At 38.9% G+C, this 16,669-nt stretch overlaps 1 protein-coding gene across 2 annotated transcripts in view; it reads left to right on the top strand.

Moving 5' to 3' along the window:
- RNF17 (ring finger protein 17) overlaps positions 1 to 16,669 on the top strand; it is a 140,249-nt gene that overhangs the window by 73,527 nt on the left and 50,053 nt on the right. For both annotated transcript variants that reach the window (XM_036252513.1, XM_036252512.1), the window contains exons 17-20: positions 7,849 to 7,964; positions 9,898 to 10,018; positions 13,095 to 13,215; positions 15,959 to 16,186. In XM_036252513.1, the coding sequence (XP_036108406.1) occupies positions 7,849 to 7,964; positions 9,898 to 10,018; positions 13,095 to 13,215; positions 15,959 to 16,186 (586 nt within the window). The remainder of the gene's footprint in view (positions 1 to 7,848; positions 7,965 to 9,897; positions 10,019 to 13,094; positions 13,216 to 15,958; positions 16,187 to 16,669) is intronic.

Raw genomic sequence — 16,669 nt, 5'->3', positions numbered from 1 at the left:
GAAAAACTCCCTCTGGTGCTCAGCCAAGGGGCTTTCAGGAGGGTGGGGCAGAGGCTGGTAGTTAGTGAGCCTCAATTAGCACTTCAATGGCCCACAGGGTGGGGTTGGATCTCCGAGGGAGGGGCTGCCGCCTCTCCTCAGAGCCCTGGGAAGGAGCAATGTGGCCACAGTCCTGAGTGGCTGCACTCAGCTAAATCTCTGAGCGCCCTCCAAACCCCGAGTGTCCCGACACAGTTTCAGTCCAGTCCGCCCTCCCTCTGCCGGAGCCCAAGGTGAGTGGCTGTGGCTGTTTCAGCCTCTGTCCCGGCTCTGCGCTGTGGAGCCGCCTGGGAGTGTAACCCGAGGGTGCTGCTCCCAGCTAAGGCCGCTGCCGAGCTGCCAACCGTGGGCTCCCAGCCCCGTCTCGCGCCTTCGCAAGCCTACCGGGATGGAGTCAGTGTTGTAATTCCAGTTTGGTTCTGGGAGACGGTCTGTGTAGCTCCGTTCACTCCGCCGCCATTTTTCGTTCTCCTGTATCACATTTATTGATTTGCGAATATTGTACCAGCCTTGCATCCCTGGAATGAATCCCACATGGTCATGGTGAATAATTTATTTGATGTATTGCTGGATCTGATTTGCTATTATTTTGTTCAGGATTTTGGCGTCTATGTTCATCAGGGATATTGGCCTGTAGTTTTCTTTCTTTGTAGTGTCTTATTCTGGTTTTGGAATTAGAATTATGCTGGCCTCATAAAACGAGTTTGGAAGTCTTCCTTCTTCTTGAATTTTTTGAAATAGTTTTAGGAGAACGGATGTTAGTTCTTTTTTGAATGTTCGGTAAAACTCCCCCATGAAGCCCTCCGGGCCTGGGCTTTTGTTTGCTGGGAGAGTCTTGATTACCTCTTCAATTTCCTTATTTGTTATTGGTCTGTTCAACTTTTCTATGTCTTCCCGGTTCAGTTTTGGGAGACTGTGTGTTTCTAGAAATTTTTCCATTTTGCTTAGATTGTCGAATTTGTTGCCATATAATTGTTCACAGTAGCTGTTAACGATCTTTTGTATTTCTGTGGTGTCAGTTGTTACTTCTCTTTCATTTCTGATTTTGTGTATTTGGGTTCTCTCTCTCTGTTTCTTGGTGAGTCTAGCTAAGGGTCCATCAATCTTGTTTATCTTTTCGAAAAACCAGCTCTTTGTTTCATTGATCCTTTGAATTGTTGTTTCGGTCTCTATGTCATTTATTAATGCTCTGATTTTTACTATTTCCTTTCTTCTGCTTGCTTTGGGGTTTTGTTTTTGCTTGCTTTCTAATTCTTTAACTTTTGAGGTTAGACAAATTTTTCTTGTTTATTGAGGCAGGTCTAGTGCTATGAACTTCCCTCTCAGAACTGCTTTTGCTGCATCCCATAGATTTTGTTTTGTTGTGTGTTCATTTTCATTGGTTTCCAGGAAGTTTTTCATTTCTTCCTTGATCTCCTCAGTAACCCATTCATTGTTTAATAACATGCTATTTAGCCTTCATGTGTTGAAATGTCTTTGCATGTTTTTGTTACTGTTGATTTCTAGTTTCATGCCAGTGTGATGTGAGAAGATGCTTGATATTATTTCAGTCTTCTTGAACTTGTAGAGATTTAGTGTGTGTCCTGTCATGTGGTCTACCTTTGAGAATGTCCCATGTGCACTAGAGAGGAATGTGTATTCTGCAGTTTTGGGGTGTAATTCTCTGTAGATATCTGTTAAATCCATTTGGTCTAGTGCTTCATTTAGAGTCTCTGTTTCCCTGCTAAATTTTTGTCTAGAGTATCCAGTGATGTCAGCGGGGTGTTGAAATCCCCTGCTATGATTGTATTGCTGTTGATTTTTCCTTTGAAGTCCTCCAGAAGATTTTTAATATATTTTGGTGCTCCTATATTGGGTGCATATATGTTTACCAAGGTTATATCTTCCTGTTGGGTAGATCCTTTCAATATTATGTAGTGGCCTTCCCTTTCACTAGTTATGGCCTTCATTTTGAAATCTATTTTATCAGATATGAGTATTGCTACCCCAGTTTTTTTCTTTCCATTTGCTTGGAAGAATTTTTTCCATCCCTTCACTTTTTTTTTTTTTTTAATCTTTAGTGTTGCATGTAAAATGTATTACAGATGTTCCACATTTTTCCCCCATTGACCCCCTCCTCCCCACTCCCGACCCCTCCCACCTTTTCTCACACTATTGTCTGTGTCCATTGGTTATTCATATAAATTCGTTGGTTTGTTTCTTCCCACCCCCCCCCCCCCAACCCCTTTCCCTTTGAGGTTTGTCAGTCTAGCAATGAATTTGTGCTTCTTAATCCCTTCACCTTTTTCACCCATTCCCCCAACCCCCCTCCCAACTGGCAACCAACAAAATGTTCTCTGTATCTATGAGAATGTTTCTGTTATGCCTGTTCATTTGGTTTGTAGATTCCATTGTTGATAGCTATGTATTCATTGCCATTTTGTTTGTTCATACATTTTATCTTTTTCTTCAAAAAGACCCTTCATCATTTCATATAATAACAGTTTGGTAGTGATGAACTCCTTTAACTTTTTGTTGTCTGGGAAAGTTTTTATATGTCCATCGATTCTAAATGACAGCTTTGCAGGATAGAGTAATTTTTGTTGGAGGTTCTTGTTTTTCATCACTCTGAATATTTCTTGCCACTACCTTCTGGCCTGCAAAGTTTCTTTTGAGAAATCAGCTGACAGCCTAATGGGAACTCCCTTGTAGGTAACTAGCTGCCTTTCTCTTGCTGCTTTTAAGATTCTCTCTTTGTCTTGAATCTTTTGCATTTTGATGATGATGTGTCTTGGTGTGGGCCTCTTGGGATTCATCTTGTTTGGGACTCTCTGTGCTTCCTGGACTTGTATGTCTGTTTCCTTCACCAAGTTAGGAAAGTTTTCTGCCATTATTGTTTCAAACAGGTTTTCGATTTCTTGTTCTCGCTCTTTTCCTTCTGGAACCCCCAAGATGCGAATGTTGGCACACTTGAAGTTGTCCCAGAGGCTCCTTACACTATCCTCATTTTTTGGATTCTTTTTTCTTTTTGCTGTTCTGATTGGGGATTTTTTGCTTCCTTATATTCCAAATCAATGGTTTGCGCCTTGGATTTACGTACTCTATTATTGAAGCTGTGTAAATTCTTCTTTTAGTTAATGCCTCCTTCAATTCTAACTGTGTATCCATGATTTCTAACTGGTCCTCTTTTATGCTCTTTAGGCCCTCACTAAGTTCACTGAGGTTCTCACTGAGTTCATTGAGCATCCTTATAAGCAGTATTTTGAACTCAGTAGCTGTTAGGTTGCTTATCTCCATTTCGCTTAGTTCTTTTCTTGGGGTTTTGTTCCATTCTTTAATTTGGGACCTGTTTCTTTGTCTCCTCATTTTGGCTGCCTCCCTGTGTTTGTTTCAGTGTATTACTTAATGAGAGGTATGGGGCTCGCTGAGACCAGATGCTGCTCGTTTGAGAGAATTTAGGAAAAACGTGAAGTAGGATCCAAGACGGCCAATCCTATGGTTAAGCAAATGGCAACAGCTTGGGTGGGCTTGAAAGTTGGGTGGGGCGCTGCGGGGTCTCAGGGAGTCAACAGGGCAGGGCTACCAGTGTGAGCCAGGTTGCTGGAGTCCCAGATATGGCGACTGTCTGCTGCCCCCAGGAAGGGCTCACCAAAGGAAAAAAGGCCTCTTACAGCACGTTTGTCCCAGAAAAAGCCCCCTTTCCAGCCTTTGCTCCAGTGCCAAACAGCTCAGTTCTTCCCTGTATGTCTCTGGTGCCCCTCGAGCTGCCTCCCCTCCAAGCTTAGAGGGAGAGAGTCCGATAAGTCCGTGTGCAGGCCCTTTAGGGAGCTGCCTGGGGCTCCAGCTGCTTCAGCTTCCCTGAGCCTCAGTTCCCGCTGGTTTTTCCAGCCAGAAGTTATGGGGACTTCTCTTCCTGGCACTGGAACTCTGAGTGGGGCACCTGGTGTGGGACGGGGACCCCTCAGTCCTCAGGAAGGACCTTCCCAGCCGCAGGAGCCTCCTGATTTTTATCCGCCACTCTTGGATGTGGGACCAGTCCTTCGGCCTCCGCCCCTCCTACCAGTCTGGATGTGGCTGCTGCTTTAATTTCGTAGTTGTAGGACTTTCATTCAACTTGATTTCAGGCGGTTTTGAATGATGGTTGTTCTGTAGTTTAGTTGTAACTTTATGTGGTTGTGGGAGACGCGATACCGCATTTACCTACTCCGCCATCTTGACCGGAAGTCCATCCCTTCACTTTTGATGTATGTTAGTCTTTTGTTGTGAGGTGGATCTCTTGTAAACAACATATAGATGAGTCATGCTTTCTTATCCAATCAGCTACTCTGTGTCTTTTTATCAGAGCATTCAGACCATTTACATTTAATGGTATTATTGATATGTACTTAGTTATTCCCATTTTTGTTTAGTTTGGTTCTATTTTTCTTCCCAGTTCTCCTGCTAATTATAGCAGTCCTTTTAACATTTCTTGCATTGCTGGTTTGGTTGTAATGTATTCCCCTTAGCCTTTTTTTGTCTGGAAAGCTCTTATTTGACCTATTTTGAATGACAGCCTTGCTGGGTAGAGTCGTCTTGGATTCAGATCCTTGTTTTTCATGACCTTGATTACCTCATGCTATTCCCTTCTGGCCTGTAGTGTTTCTGTTGAGAAGTCAGCTGAGAGCCTTATGGAGGTTCCTTTGTAGGTAAACTGTTGTTTATCTCTTGCTGTTTTTAGGATTCTCTCTTTGTCTTTAATTTTTGGCATTTTAATTACTATGTGTCTTGGTGTGGGCCTGTTTGGGTTCTTCTTACTTGGGGCTCTTTGTGTTTCTTGAACTTGAATGCCTTCTTCCTTCACCAAATTCGGGAAGTTTTCTATCACTATTTCTTTGCATATATTGTCTAAACCTTGCTTATTTTTTTCTTCTTCCGGGACTCCTATGATGTGAATATTATGTTTTCAGTTGTCCCACAGTTCTCTTAAGCTGTCTTCTTGTTTTTTAATTATTCCTTTTGGTTTTCTGATTGGTTGACTTTTTTCTATCCTGTCTTCTAATTCACTGATCTAGTCCTCAGCTTCCTCTACTCTGCTGTTTAGCCCTTCTCATGTGTTCTTTATTTCTGATATGTCATTCTTGATTTCTTCTTGGTGGTTTTTAATTTCCAGTTGGTTGATTTTCAACATCTCTTGGTCCTTACTCATGCTGTTGAGCTTCCTCAAGCTCATGGCTCTGAATTCTAGCTCTGTTATCTTGCCTAACTGCTCCACATTTATCTCATCTTCGGTATAGGTCTCTTGTTCTTTCATTTGGCTTTTGTTTCTGTGTTTCACCATTTTGGCTATCACAGTGGGCTTTGGAGCCTGCCAAGTTTTTCCTGTGGGTGTTGGTGTTCTGCTTTTTGTGGCTCCCTTTCCTGGGTTTGGATGAGTGAGAGAGGGAGGACCCAGGTTACACAGCACTGTCAAGTCTTACTTTCCTGATTAGAGTTGCTAGCCCAGGAATGGTACCGTTATCCTCTAGCTTTTTGCCTGGAGGCTATCAGTAGTGGTTACTTGAAGAGCCTTGAGTTCTCAGTTGAATGAAAAACTCCCTCAGGTGCTTAAGTGTAAGGGGATTCCCGGAGGATGGGGCAGATGCTGTTTTTTAGTGAGCCTCAATTTGCATTTCAATGGCCCACCTGGGTGGGGTTGAATCTCCGAGGGACGGGCCGCTGCCTCTCCCCAGAGCCCTGGGAAGGAGCAAGATGGCCGCCGTCCTGTGTGGCTGCAACTCAGCAAAAGCTCTGAGCCCCCTCCAAATCCCGAGTGTCCCCACGCAGTTCCAGTCCAGCCCGCCCTCCCTCTGCCAGACCCCAAGTTGAGTGGCTGTGGCTATTTTAGCATCTGTCCCGGCTCTGTGCTATGGAGCCACTTGGGAGTTTAACCCTAAGGGCACTGCTCACAGCTAAGGCTGCTGCTCTCTGTGGGCTCCCAGCCCCCCTTTTGTGCCTCCATAATCCTACCAGGATTGAGGCAGTTTTCCTGGTTATATGGTCTTTGCAAGCTGCTTTTCTGTTGCTTTTTTCCATCGATTTGTCTTTATTTTAGTTGTAATTCCAGTTTGGTCCTGGGAAATGGTCCGTGTAGCTTTCATTCACTCTGCCACCATTTTGGAATCTGTTATTAAACTGTGAAAACATTCTTCTGGCTTCTGCTTCAGTTAGACTGCTTGTCCTCTAGATTTACTGCACTTTTGTTATCCTGGGAATGTATTTCAGTTGGTCATACACATAATGGTTCTCTGTATGGGATCCCTTGTTTTCTGGATCCCATGTTTACTTCTCTAGTTTACTTCCTTATTTTGGTGGAGCATCTTCTGATTTTTTTCTCAGAGAAAATAAATAGTATGTAAATTTTGATACTTTCCATATCTCCTGAGTTTCCCCTCATGCATAATTGATAATTTGGGTAAAAAATGCTGTTCAAATTCCATCCCTTATCTGTTTTGTTTATTTTGTTTAAAACGGTGTCTTCATTCAGTGACTTGAGGAATGATAAGGCTCTAGTAGTAGTGGTACAGTTGAGAATATTCTTCCAAATAAAGATTCCAGTAGAAGTAGGGAGAGGTTTCCTACCTTCTTGCCTTACAGGGCCAAGTGTCCTCTCAGTCACCTCAGTTATGGCAGGGCTTAAGTTATTTAAAATTTTATCTTGAGTACCTGTGTTGTTCTACCTGCTTCCACTTCTGTTACGGAGCAAAGAATGTCCGTACTTTTCCCATACTGAAAGTATATATAGTATCAATCCTTAAATTTGAAAATGATGGCAATGAGTGTAGTAGCAATGTATACATGTGCTGACAGAAGCTAAAGTGAACCATGTATTTTGAATTTTTTCCTAAAAAGGCCAGTTTGTGTTAGGTCTTTATTCAGACTTCAGTGTGAGTCTTCTAGAGGTTTCTTTGGTATCCTTTAAAATACAGAGACTAGTTTGACATAGAGGTCCATCTCTGCTTGCTTTTTCACAATATCCCTGAAAATAGTTTTTTAAATTTCATAGTTATATGTCATTATATGAATGAATCTTTAGTTTGATTAAGTCTTTTGCCTTGTTTGATCATCTGTGTTGACAATCAACACTCACCAAGTGGTTGCTTTATGCTTGGTGCTTTGTTAAATGTTTTAAATAGGTGAATCCTAAAAAATAAAAGTTGTACAAGATTTGATTCTTTTGATATATCCATTTTACAGATGAAATAATGGGCGGAGTATTAACTTGCTCAGGGTAATAGAGATTGGAGATTTTAATTAGCTTGCTTAGACTCACATGGCAATCAGGGTTCTAACCATTAGTCTAACTCAAAGCCTAATTCATAACCCCGAGTACTTGATAGTTATTTTGTTATCCTGATTTTGGTTGTTTTTTTCCAATATATTGTTAGTTTGTTATTCACCAAGTCTGAATATGCATTATGGTTGATTTTTAGAAGTTCACATATTAGAAATATTTTTTTACATTTAAAAAAATATTAAGTTTGTATGTTGACATAAAAGTGTTTTAATCTGCCCTGGCCAAGGTGGCTCAGTTTGGTGTAGTGTTGTTCTGTACACCATGAGTGGTGGGTTCGATTACCAGTTGAGGTACATACCTTGGTTGCAGGTTCAGTCCCCAGTAGAGGAATTCATGGGAGGCAACCATTCGATGTTTCTCTCTCACATTGATATCTCTCTCCCCCCACTCCTCCTTCTCTCCTTGTCTCTAAAATCAATTTTAAAAAATGTTAAGTATTATTTGACTCTAAATCAGTCTAAATTTTGCTATATTTCTCTTTCCAAGTTTTGTGGTTTCTAACTTCATAATTTTTGAAGGATTGCCTGGACATCGTGAAGTTGAAGTGAAATATGTGGACTTTGGTAATACTGCAAAAATAACACTTAAAGAAATGCGTAAAATAAAGGATGAGTTTCTGAAACCCCCAGAGAAGGTAAGCTACTCATTGTGATTCATAGGGTTAGAATATTAACAAATATACGAAAGTATTTTTAGCAATCATTTAACCATAGAAATTTTCTGATAATTAACAGTGTTGTATATAAATAATTTCTGTTTATAATAATTTCTGGACTGTAGAGTTGCTGTAGTTGCTATTTAGGAAATAGTGTGTGTTATCTTAGCAAATAAGCATTCATTATACACATATACATGTATATATATTTGTGTGTTTATAAGAATTTTCTGTTCTTCAGCTTTTAATGTTATTTTGAAATATCTAATGTGGTAAGAGTATGACATATAGTGTAGAAAAGCTCATTACACAAGTACTTTTACTGTGATCCCATTTATGTTTAAGTATATATAGCTTACGTGCAAGAGAGAGAAAGATGTTTACAAGAATGTGGGGGGACAATAGCTAAGATCTGGAAACAGCCCAAATGTCCATCAGTAGATGAATGGATAAAAAAGCTGTGGTACATATACACAATGGAGTATTATGCAGCTGTAAGAAAGAAAGATCTCTTATCCTTTGAGACGACATGGAGGGACCTAGAAAGTGTCGTCCTAAGCTAAACAAGCCAAACAGAGAAAGACAAGTATCATATGATATCACTTATTTGTGGAATATAATGAACATAACAGTCTGAGGAATGGGGTAGCCCCAGAGACGTGGAAGTGGGGTACAGACTGACTATCCCCAGAAGAGGGGGTGGGGGGGACAGATAAACCACAGAACTTATATGCATCTATGCATGAACAACGGACATGGACAACAAAGCTGGGGAGAGGGTGGGGAGGTGGGGAGGGGGGAATCAGTGGGGGGAAAAGGAGAAACATCTGTAATAAAAATAAATTAATTTAAATTAAAAAAATTTTTAAAAAAGGCTGCTATTGACTTGCTATTGAGCATTGTTTTTCGTTTTTATTTTTTTATTTTTTTTATTTTTTTATTTTTATTTTTTTATCCTCACCCGAGGACATTTTTTGTTCAGGTAGAGTGGGAGGGAGAGAGAGGAAGAGAGAGAGAGAGAGAGAGAGAAACATCGATGTGAAAGGGACACATCGAGTGGCCGCCACCCGCACGACCGACCAGGGCCGGGGACAAACTGCAACCAAGGTACATGCCCTTAGCGGGAACCGAACCCGGGTCTCTCGGGACCGTAGGCTGATGCTCTAACCGCTGAGCCAAACCGGCCAAGGCTGTTTTTCGTTTTTAAAATGGGTACAAAGTTGTAGGAAAAACTTAAAAATATAGATAAGCAAAATGAGGGGAATTACTCAGAATTATTCAGTATATTTGAAGTATATATACTTCTAAGATGCATCATCTGTGTTTTTAACAATTATGGGATTAGATTACATACAGTGCTATATAACCTGCTTTTTTTATTTAACAGTATAGCATAAGGATCTGTAATTTTTTTTTTTTTTTATCCTCACCTGAGGACATTTTTCCATTTTTTGTACAGATAGAGTGGGAGGGAGAGAGAGGAAGAGAGAGAGAGAGAAACATCGATGTGAAAGGGACACATCGAGTGGCTGCCACCCGCACGACCAACCAGGGCCGGGGACAAACTGCAACCGAGGTACATGCCCTTAGCGGGAACCGAACCCAGGTCTCTCCGGACCGCAGGCCAGCACTCTAACCGCTGAGCAAATCTGGCCAGGGCGGATCTGTAATTTTTTTAATGGATGCTTGTTGTTCTGGTATCTGAGTGTACAATAATCCATTCAACCAAGTACTCTGTTGATTCCAGATATTTGCATTTATAAAGTAGTGTCATAGATATCTTGCACATTGATTTTCTGAATATGTATTAAATTCAAAAACAAAGTTTAGTTTGAACACACATAAAACTTTAACTCTAAAATAACTAGAAATTAAGATTACTTTCTTAATGGTGCAATTTTGTTTGACACAGGCAATTAAATGTAAGCTGGCCTACATTGAACCATGTAAAGGGACATTGCAGTGGTCCAAAAAAGCTAAGGAAAAATTTGAAGAAAAAACTCAAGATAAATTTATGACGTGTTCAGTCATTAGTAAGCTGTTTTCATTTTTATGTTTTGTTCTGTGATCATATGTAATTTTAAATAAGAATAACATTCACCAGATCTTATAATAAATTCAGTGTGTCATCAGTAAGAGTAGTAAAGATAACTTTTATTGAAAGTAAGTAGAGTAATGTCTTGTACAGGTTCTAGAGTCTCAAATCAGCACATGAGGCACAAACTACTATTAAAGATCAAGTCACCTTTAACATGGCCTCTTGAAAGCCCTAAAGCTAGGAGTTAGCTTCTCTTATTTCTGTTTGTGTTTTCCCTAAGACTCTGTCCCTGATTTTGCAGTGATGGATGTCAGTGTTTAATTTACAGGAAAGTGAGGGGAGGTGGGACATAACTGGTAAATAGTTTTTGTCTGTTTTTCATTTCATTTGACATAAGTTAATTGAATAGTTGGCGCTCAGCATATTTTGAAAAAAGTTACTTCTTTTTTTTTTAAATAGTTTGGGTCCAAGATATAGGCTGACACTAGCCAATAATTTTGTAACCCAACAAGTTGTGAAGATCAAAACTTTAATGGCAAAACCTGATCTGAATCAACAGGATACACACACACACACACACACACACACACACCCCCCCCCCCCCCCCCCCCCGTCAATATGTGTGTGTGTGTGTAGTTTGTGTCTCTTCCATAGGCTAATTGATATAAATGAGTTTAGTTCCTATGGCGTCTCATCAATGTTATAAGAAAATGACATTATTTGAGGACCTGTGTATATTCCACTTCAAGGTAGTAATGCTCGTTTGTGGGATGCTGCCTTGGAATCTGCTGGGGGTATTATAAAATATGCACCTTTTCTCAATTTGAAGAATTCTGAAACACATCTCGTTCCAAGGGACTTGGAAAGGGGGATGGGAGATTTTTTATTTATCTGAGGCTTTGATATATTCCAAAGCAATAACTGACATTGGCTTTGTTGGTTTTAATGAGTACTAGTGCAAGATACCCAAGACCATGTTTGCTTAGGGTTGATTCATGGGATTTTTAAGGGTAATTTTTACTATATCCATTTTTTCACTTTTATCATACTACCATTAAATGAACCCAACAATCATCAGATTATTACAGTGAGGAAACTGAATCTTAGAGATCAGGTGCTGAAGGTCACATAACCTAGAAATAATGACATATTTGATCATTTATTCACTTTTATATAAGAATTATTTCTGAAGAAATAGTTTCCATTGAAGAGCAATATGATTATAGAAATTACACCCTTGTCCCGGCCAGTGTAGCTCAGTGGTTGAGCGTGGACCCATGCATCAAGAGGTCGCAGGATCGACTCCCAATCAGGGCACATGACAGGGTTGGGTTGTGGGCTCTATCCCCAGCAGGGGGTGCACAGGAGGCAGCCAGTCGATGTTTCTAACTCTCTGTCTCCTTACCACTTCCTCTCTCTCCCTTTCCCTTCCTCTCTCTAAAAATCAATAAAGACATATTTTTTAAAAAGAAAAAGAAATTGCACCCTTAGTCTATAGAATTTTTATATCTGGCTTCTCTAATATGAGTAGTAAATTAAGGACCTCTTAGTCCTTGAGTAACCTCACTGATTTTGAGCTGACTTTAACCTGGACAATTATGCTCTCCAACTTGCCCTTTGATATTTATTCTGTTGATTTTTAGTTTCTCCCATGAATGTCCCCTCCTGTGGACAGCCCATCAAGACTTGACTTCTCTGGGTTTTTCTCTTGACTCTCCCTTTTTCTATCTCACTTAATTGTCTGTTATACTAAGAGCACCCAAACACTAGTGGTACCATAGTTACTAACCTAGATCATATGATTTAAGGAGTGCCAACAGGCCCTGCACAACCTAAAATAGCTTTCCCCACTAACCATGCACAATGATAAGATTGAGAGTGCAAGATATTTATAATAAAGTGAACTACAACAGATGAGAATGAGAGCTTCCCATTAATATGCATTGTTACCTTACAAAGCAAGGGGCATTTAAATTTCAAATAGGATCAGAGCAGGGAGGTGGTGAGGGTACAGAACACAGAGAAAGCTGGTGCTGTTGGAATAAAGAACTTGTTACATGGAAAGTAGGATATCAGAGAATTCAAGGGAACATAAGAGATAAAAGTAAGGAGATCAAAGTTTATTGAGGCTGTCAGCCTTTTGTTTGTACATAAATATATCTGATCTATTGAAAAGTTGTTAGGAATGATTTTCAAGTTCTTGAAAAACATTTTCTAGTATGTATTCTTATGATTAGATGATATAGGATGTTACTGCTAGTAACAGTTTAATTATATGGAATCATCATTTTGACTAGCAGGTACCAGCTACTAATGTATGGAAAGTGCAGGCATAGACTGATTTCCATGTATAGAAGTATGTGTTGCCTAAAGAAATTCCTCTCTCATTTATTCTGATACTCATTGAAAAGATTCTCCATGTTATGTACCATAAATAAGTAAATAGGCAGGAGATGTAAACTTTACCCTCAACTAGCTCCTAGTTTAGTTTAAGAAACATCTAATAAACAGTCAACCAATTTGTTTTTTAAAAGAAATTTAGATGGTTTGTTCTAAATTCAGTTAAGGAATGGGAAAAAAATTCCACTTGATTAAGGGTTCCAGATTGAGGTTTTGTTGTTTTAAACTTTGTAGCATTTTTATAAAAACCATAAATCTTTGCAAATAATTGCTGACCTGAATTAACTTTTATTCTTTTTTTTGGTCCTCTGGGACTGGGTTGAATCTGATAAAACAATACAAAAACACAAAAATTTTTTTTCAATGAATATATATCAATTTATATTTTTCTGAATCTAAAAGCTTTTGGTTCATTATAGAACACCACACAGTATCATAAAATAAACATCTTATTAATTTGTATATGCTATAAAAACATTAGCAATTCTTTTATGTCTGCAAAATGCTAAATGCTACTTTTATCCCTAGAGAGAGATTTGGACATTATTCAGCAAGAAACCTCATGTACACAAAATGAAAAAAAATACATTTTCAGTTTTTTAATTGCTTCATTTAGTATATTTTGCAACATATTTATTTCTTTTTCCAAACTAGTCTTAATGGTTTTACAGGAATTCTGGAAGATAATGTGCTCTTGGTTGAACTTTTTGATTCTCTTGGTGCTCCTGGAATGACTCCTACTAGTATTAATGACCAGCTAATCAAGGAGGGCCTAGCATCTTATGAAGTAGGGTAAGTAGACCTGTAAAGTTATATTTGTGGTTTATATGTAATGCTTTATTCACAAGAAAGGAAACTAGCATGTCGTTCCCCTTTGGATATCTACTTGAGCCATAGGTGAAAGTTTTTCCCTGTTGATGAGTCAGGAACAGTAATTGAAGACATTAGTCTAGTGGGGACTAGAGTGGCTTTTCCCTCCATCTCTAAGGAACCCTGAAACCATGAGAATGACACCTAGAGATTGAAGGGGCATATTAGAAAAGGATACCGGCACCTTATTTCTAGATGGAAGGTCTGCTTACACAGCCTCTTGTACCTTTTTGAGAAGAGAGTTAGAAAGAGAAGTGTCAGGATACAGAGTAAACATACTGGTAGAGTACGCTGCATTCCTATTTGGAGAAATGTGAATTTTTCCTGGGTTCAAGTGGATACTTTGAAAGGGAATCAGGCTTGAGCCATTGTGCTAATACAAAGGATAGGCCAGTGGCTGAGATGACCTCAGAAGCAGAAGGGCAGAGTGGTGGTGAGGAGAGTTTGGGAGGGTTTGGAATCAAGACAAAGCAATTATTCCACAATAGGGACTTGTGCAGTGGGGTGGTTCTTCTGAGGAATTCCCACATATAGCCCTTAAGAAAGCCAATATTTGATAACACCCACACATAATGTCTGTCAGGATAAGCCAGAGAAGCAGTGACACCCAGCAGAGGCCTAGAGTCATGTGCTTAGCATGTGGTCTTGCTTCCCTTCCCCTCCCTAACATTAGAAGAGCTTGTAGCAGAAGAGAGAGGGCCTGTCCTTTTTCCAGTATGGGTCCTAAGTGAGGAAGAGAAAGAGGTGAGAGGAAACACTTAAATATATTAGACTGAGTGTCGTTTTTTTATTGAGATATAACATACATAATAAAAATTCACCCTTTTTAAGGTGCACAGTTGTGGATTTTGATAAATATGCATGTATACTTTAAATATTTTAATTTCATATATGATACCTCAGTAAAGCTGAAAATTTTTTAAAGTATGTTTTTATTGAGTTTTTTTTTTAGAGAGAGGAAGGGAAAGGGAGAGATAGAAACATCAATGAGAGAGAAACATTGATTGACTGCCTCCTGCATGTCCCCCACTGGGGATCAAGCCTGAAACCATGGGCATGTGCCCTGACCAGGAAACGAACCAGTGACTTGGTGCATGTATTGATGCTCAATCCACTGAACCACACTGGCAGGGCAAAGCTGAAATTTTTGTTAAATTGTCCATCTGGTCATAAAGTATGGTAAACACATAGTAGAAGATAACATTTATGTGTCAAACTGTGAACAATGCCCTCAGTTACTCATCAATATTAATATTGTTATATAGACATATAAGTCAGATAATCAAATTACTTTATTACTTCTGTTGTAGCCAAAAGTTAGAGGTACCTTCTTTCTTGGCCGTAGAACCTTGTATTTCTTTGAGTTAAGCTGTTGGCTAGAGCTCAGAGTTCATGTCAGGTAGTTCATATCCATTAGATTTAGCAGCAACAATTGGTTATCTTGGTTAGCTAAATCTCAAACTTATGGTTAAAGAAATTAAGTTTTTTCTTTATAGTAATAGAAAATTACAACCAATTATTTGTGGTTAGAATCTGATCTAATCTGATTTATTAAATATTCTGTACTCTTTATTTAATAATTTTGCTCCTTAGCATCCTTTAATAGCAATTGTTTTCCACTTGTATTTTCATTGGCAAACATTGATACTTTTTATTTGAGGAGAAATTTTCAACATCAAAAAACTGAAAATTCTTCTTTGGAGTATAATATATCAGTGAGAAATGGTGCAATTATGAGCCAAGTTGGTACTTTTTAAAATCCTCACCCAAGGACGATGCTTTTGTTGATTTTAGAGAGAGAGGATAGGAGAGAGGAAGAGAGAGAGAGAAAAACATCGATCAGTTGACACACCCTGACTGGGGATCGAACCCACAATCTGGGTATGTGCCCTGACCGGGGAATCAAATTTACAACCTTTCAGTGTAAGGGAAGATGATGCCACCAACAACCAACTGAATCACTCTGGCCAGGGCCAAAGTTGGTATTTTATTTTATTTCTTCTTTCTCTTTTTCTTTTCTTCTTTTTTTTAGAGAGAGAGAGAGATAGAGAGAGAAAGTAAGTAAGTTTGTTTGCCTGGCTGCCTCCAATATGCATCCCAAGTGAGAGAGAGAGAGAGAAACACCAGTTGGCTTCCCTCTGCATGCACCCCAATAAGGTTCAGTAACCTGTAGCACAGGCATGTGACCTGACCAGTAATCAAACGGGCACACAGGACAACACCTAACCAACTGAGCAGCACTGGCCAGGGCAAAAGGTGTTATTTTAAACTGTTTTTAAGATAGAAAGTTGGCTTTTAGGTTTTTCTTTGTATGCTTACTTTTGTGGTAGTTAAGGACTCCTTTTTAAAAAAGACTAAATGTGGAGGGAGGGAAGAGATAAACCACAGAACTTTTACGCATGTATGTGTAAACAAGGACATAGACAATAATGCTGGCAGGGGGGTTGGGAGGAGGGTATCAATGGGGAGAAAAAAGAGAAACATCTGTAACAAAAATAAATAATTTTAAAAAATAAATAGGATATAACAAAAAATAAAAAGACTAATATTGCTATCTGTATCAAAACTGGGAAACAATTAAAATCCATTCATCTCTAGATCTAAGCAAATGCAAACAGATATTTTGCAAACTACTTTTTTTTAAATTGGTTTTGTAATTTTTCAGATACACCATCAAAGATAATTCCAAAAAGCATACTGAAGTGTGGGATCCTTCTCCAGAAGAAATTATTTCAGATGAAGTGAACAACTTAAATTCTGTGTCTGCAAAATCTCTACCTAATGAGAATCTTCAATCACTTTACAATAAGGAACTGCCTGTGTATATCTGTAATGTAATATCTCCTGAGAAGATTTATGTTCAGTGGTTATTAACAGAAAACTTACTTAATAGGTATATGATATAAGGAAAACATATAGTGCATACAAGTTTATTCTTTTTTCTATATTTTGTTTCAAAGATCTACAAGTCATAAGGTAAAATTTTAAAAGTAGAAAAATTATTTCAGCTAAATTATCTACTTTTTACTAGTTAAAATTATACAAATAGTATCTTTACTGGTTAATTTTACTATATTAGAATTTATTCATTCCACAAATGCTTATTGGGTACCTATTATTTGACAGCCAGTGTTCTCCGTGTTGGGACATAGTGGTAAAAACACAGACAAGTCTTTGCTATTATGGAGCTTAAATTCTAGTAGAGGGAGAAACAGCAAACAAATAACATATTTAGTGTAGCAGATGGTGAAAAAGACAACAGAGAAAAAATAAAGCAGCTGAAGAGGAAGACAGTTTTAGGATGATCAAGGAAGACTCACAGAAACAGTGACATTTGTAATGGATCCTGAAGGAGGAGAGGGAGTAAGCCATGAGG

The sequence above is a fragment of the Molossus molossus genome, unplaced genomic scaffold (assembly GCF_014108415.1).
Source record: "Molossus molossus isolate mMolMol1 unplaced genomic scaffold, mMolMol1.p scaffold_m16_p_10, whole genome shotgun sequence".
Taxonomy (NCBI): domain Eukaryota; kingdom Metazoa; phylum Chordata; class Mammalia; order Chiroptera; family Molossidae; genus Molossus; species Molossus molossus.
Note: the sequence above shows the minus strand (reverse complement) of the source record. Positions and strands in the feature narration are given on the sequence as shown.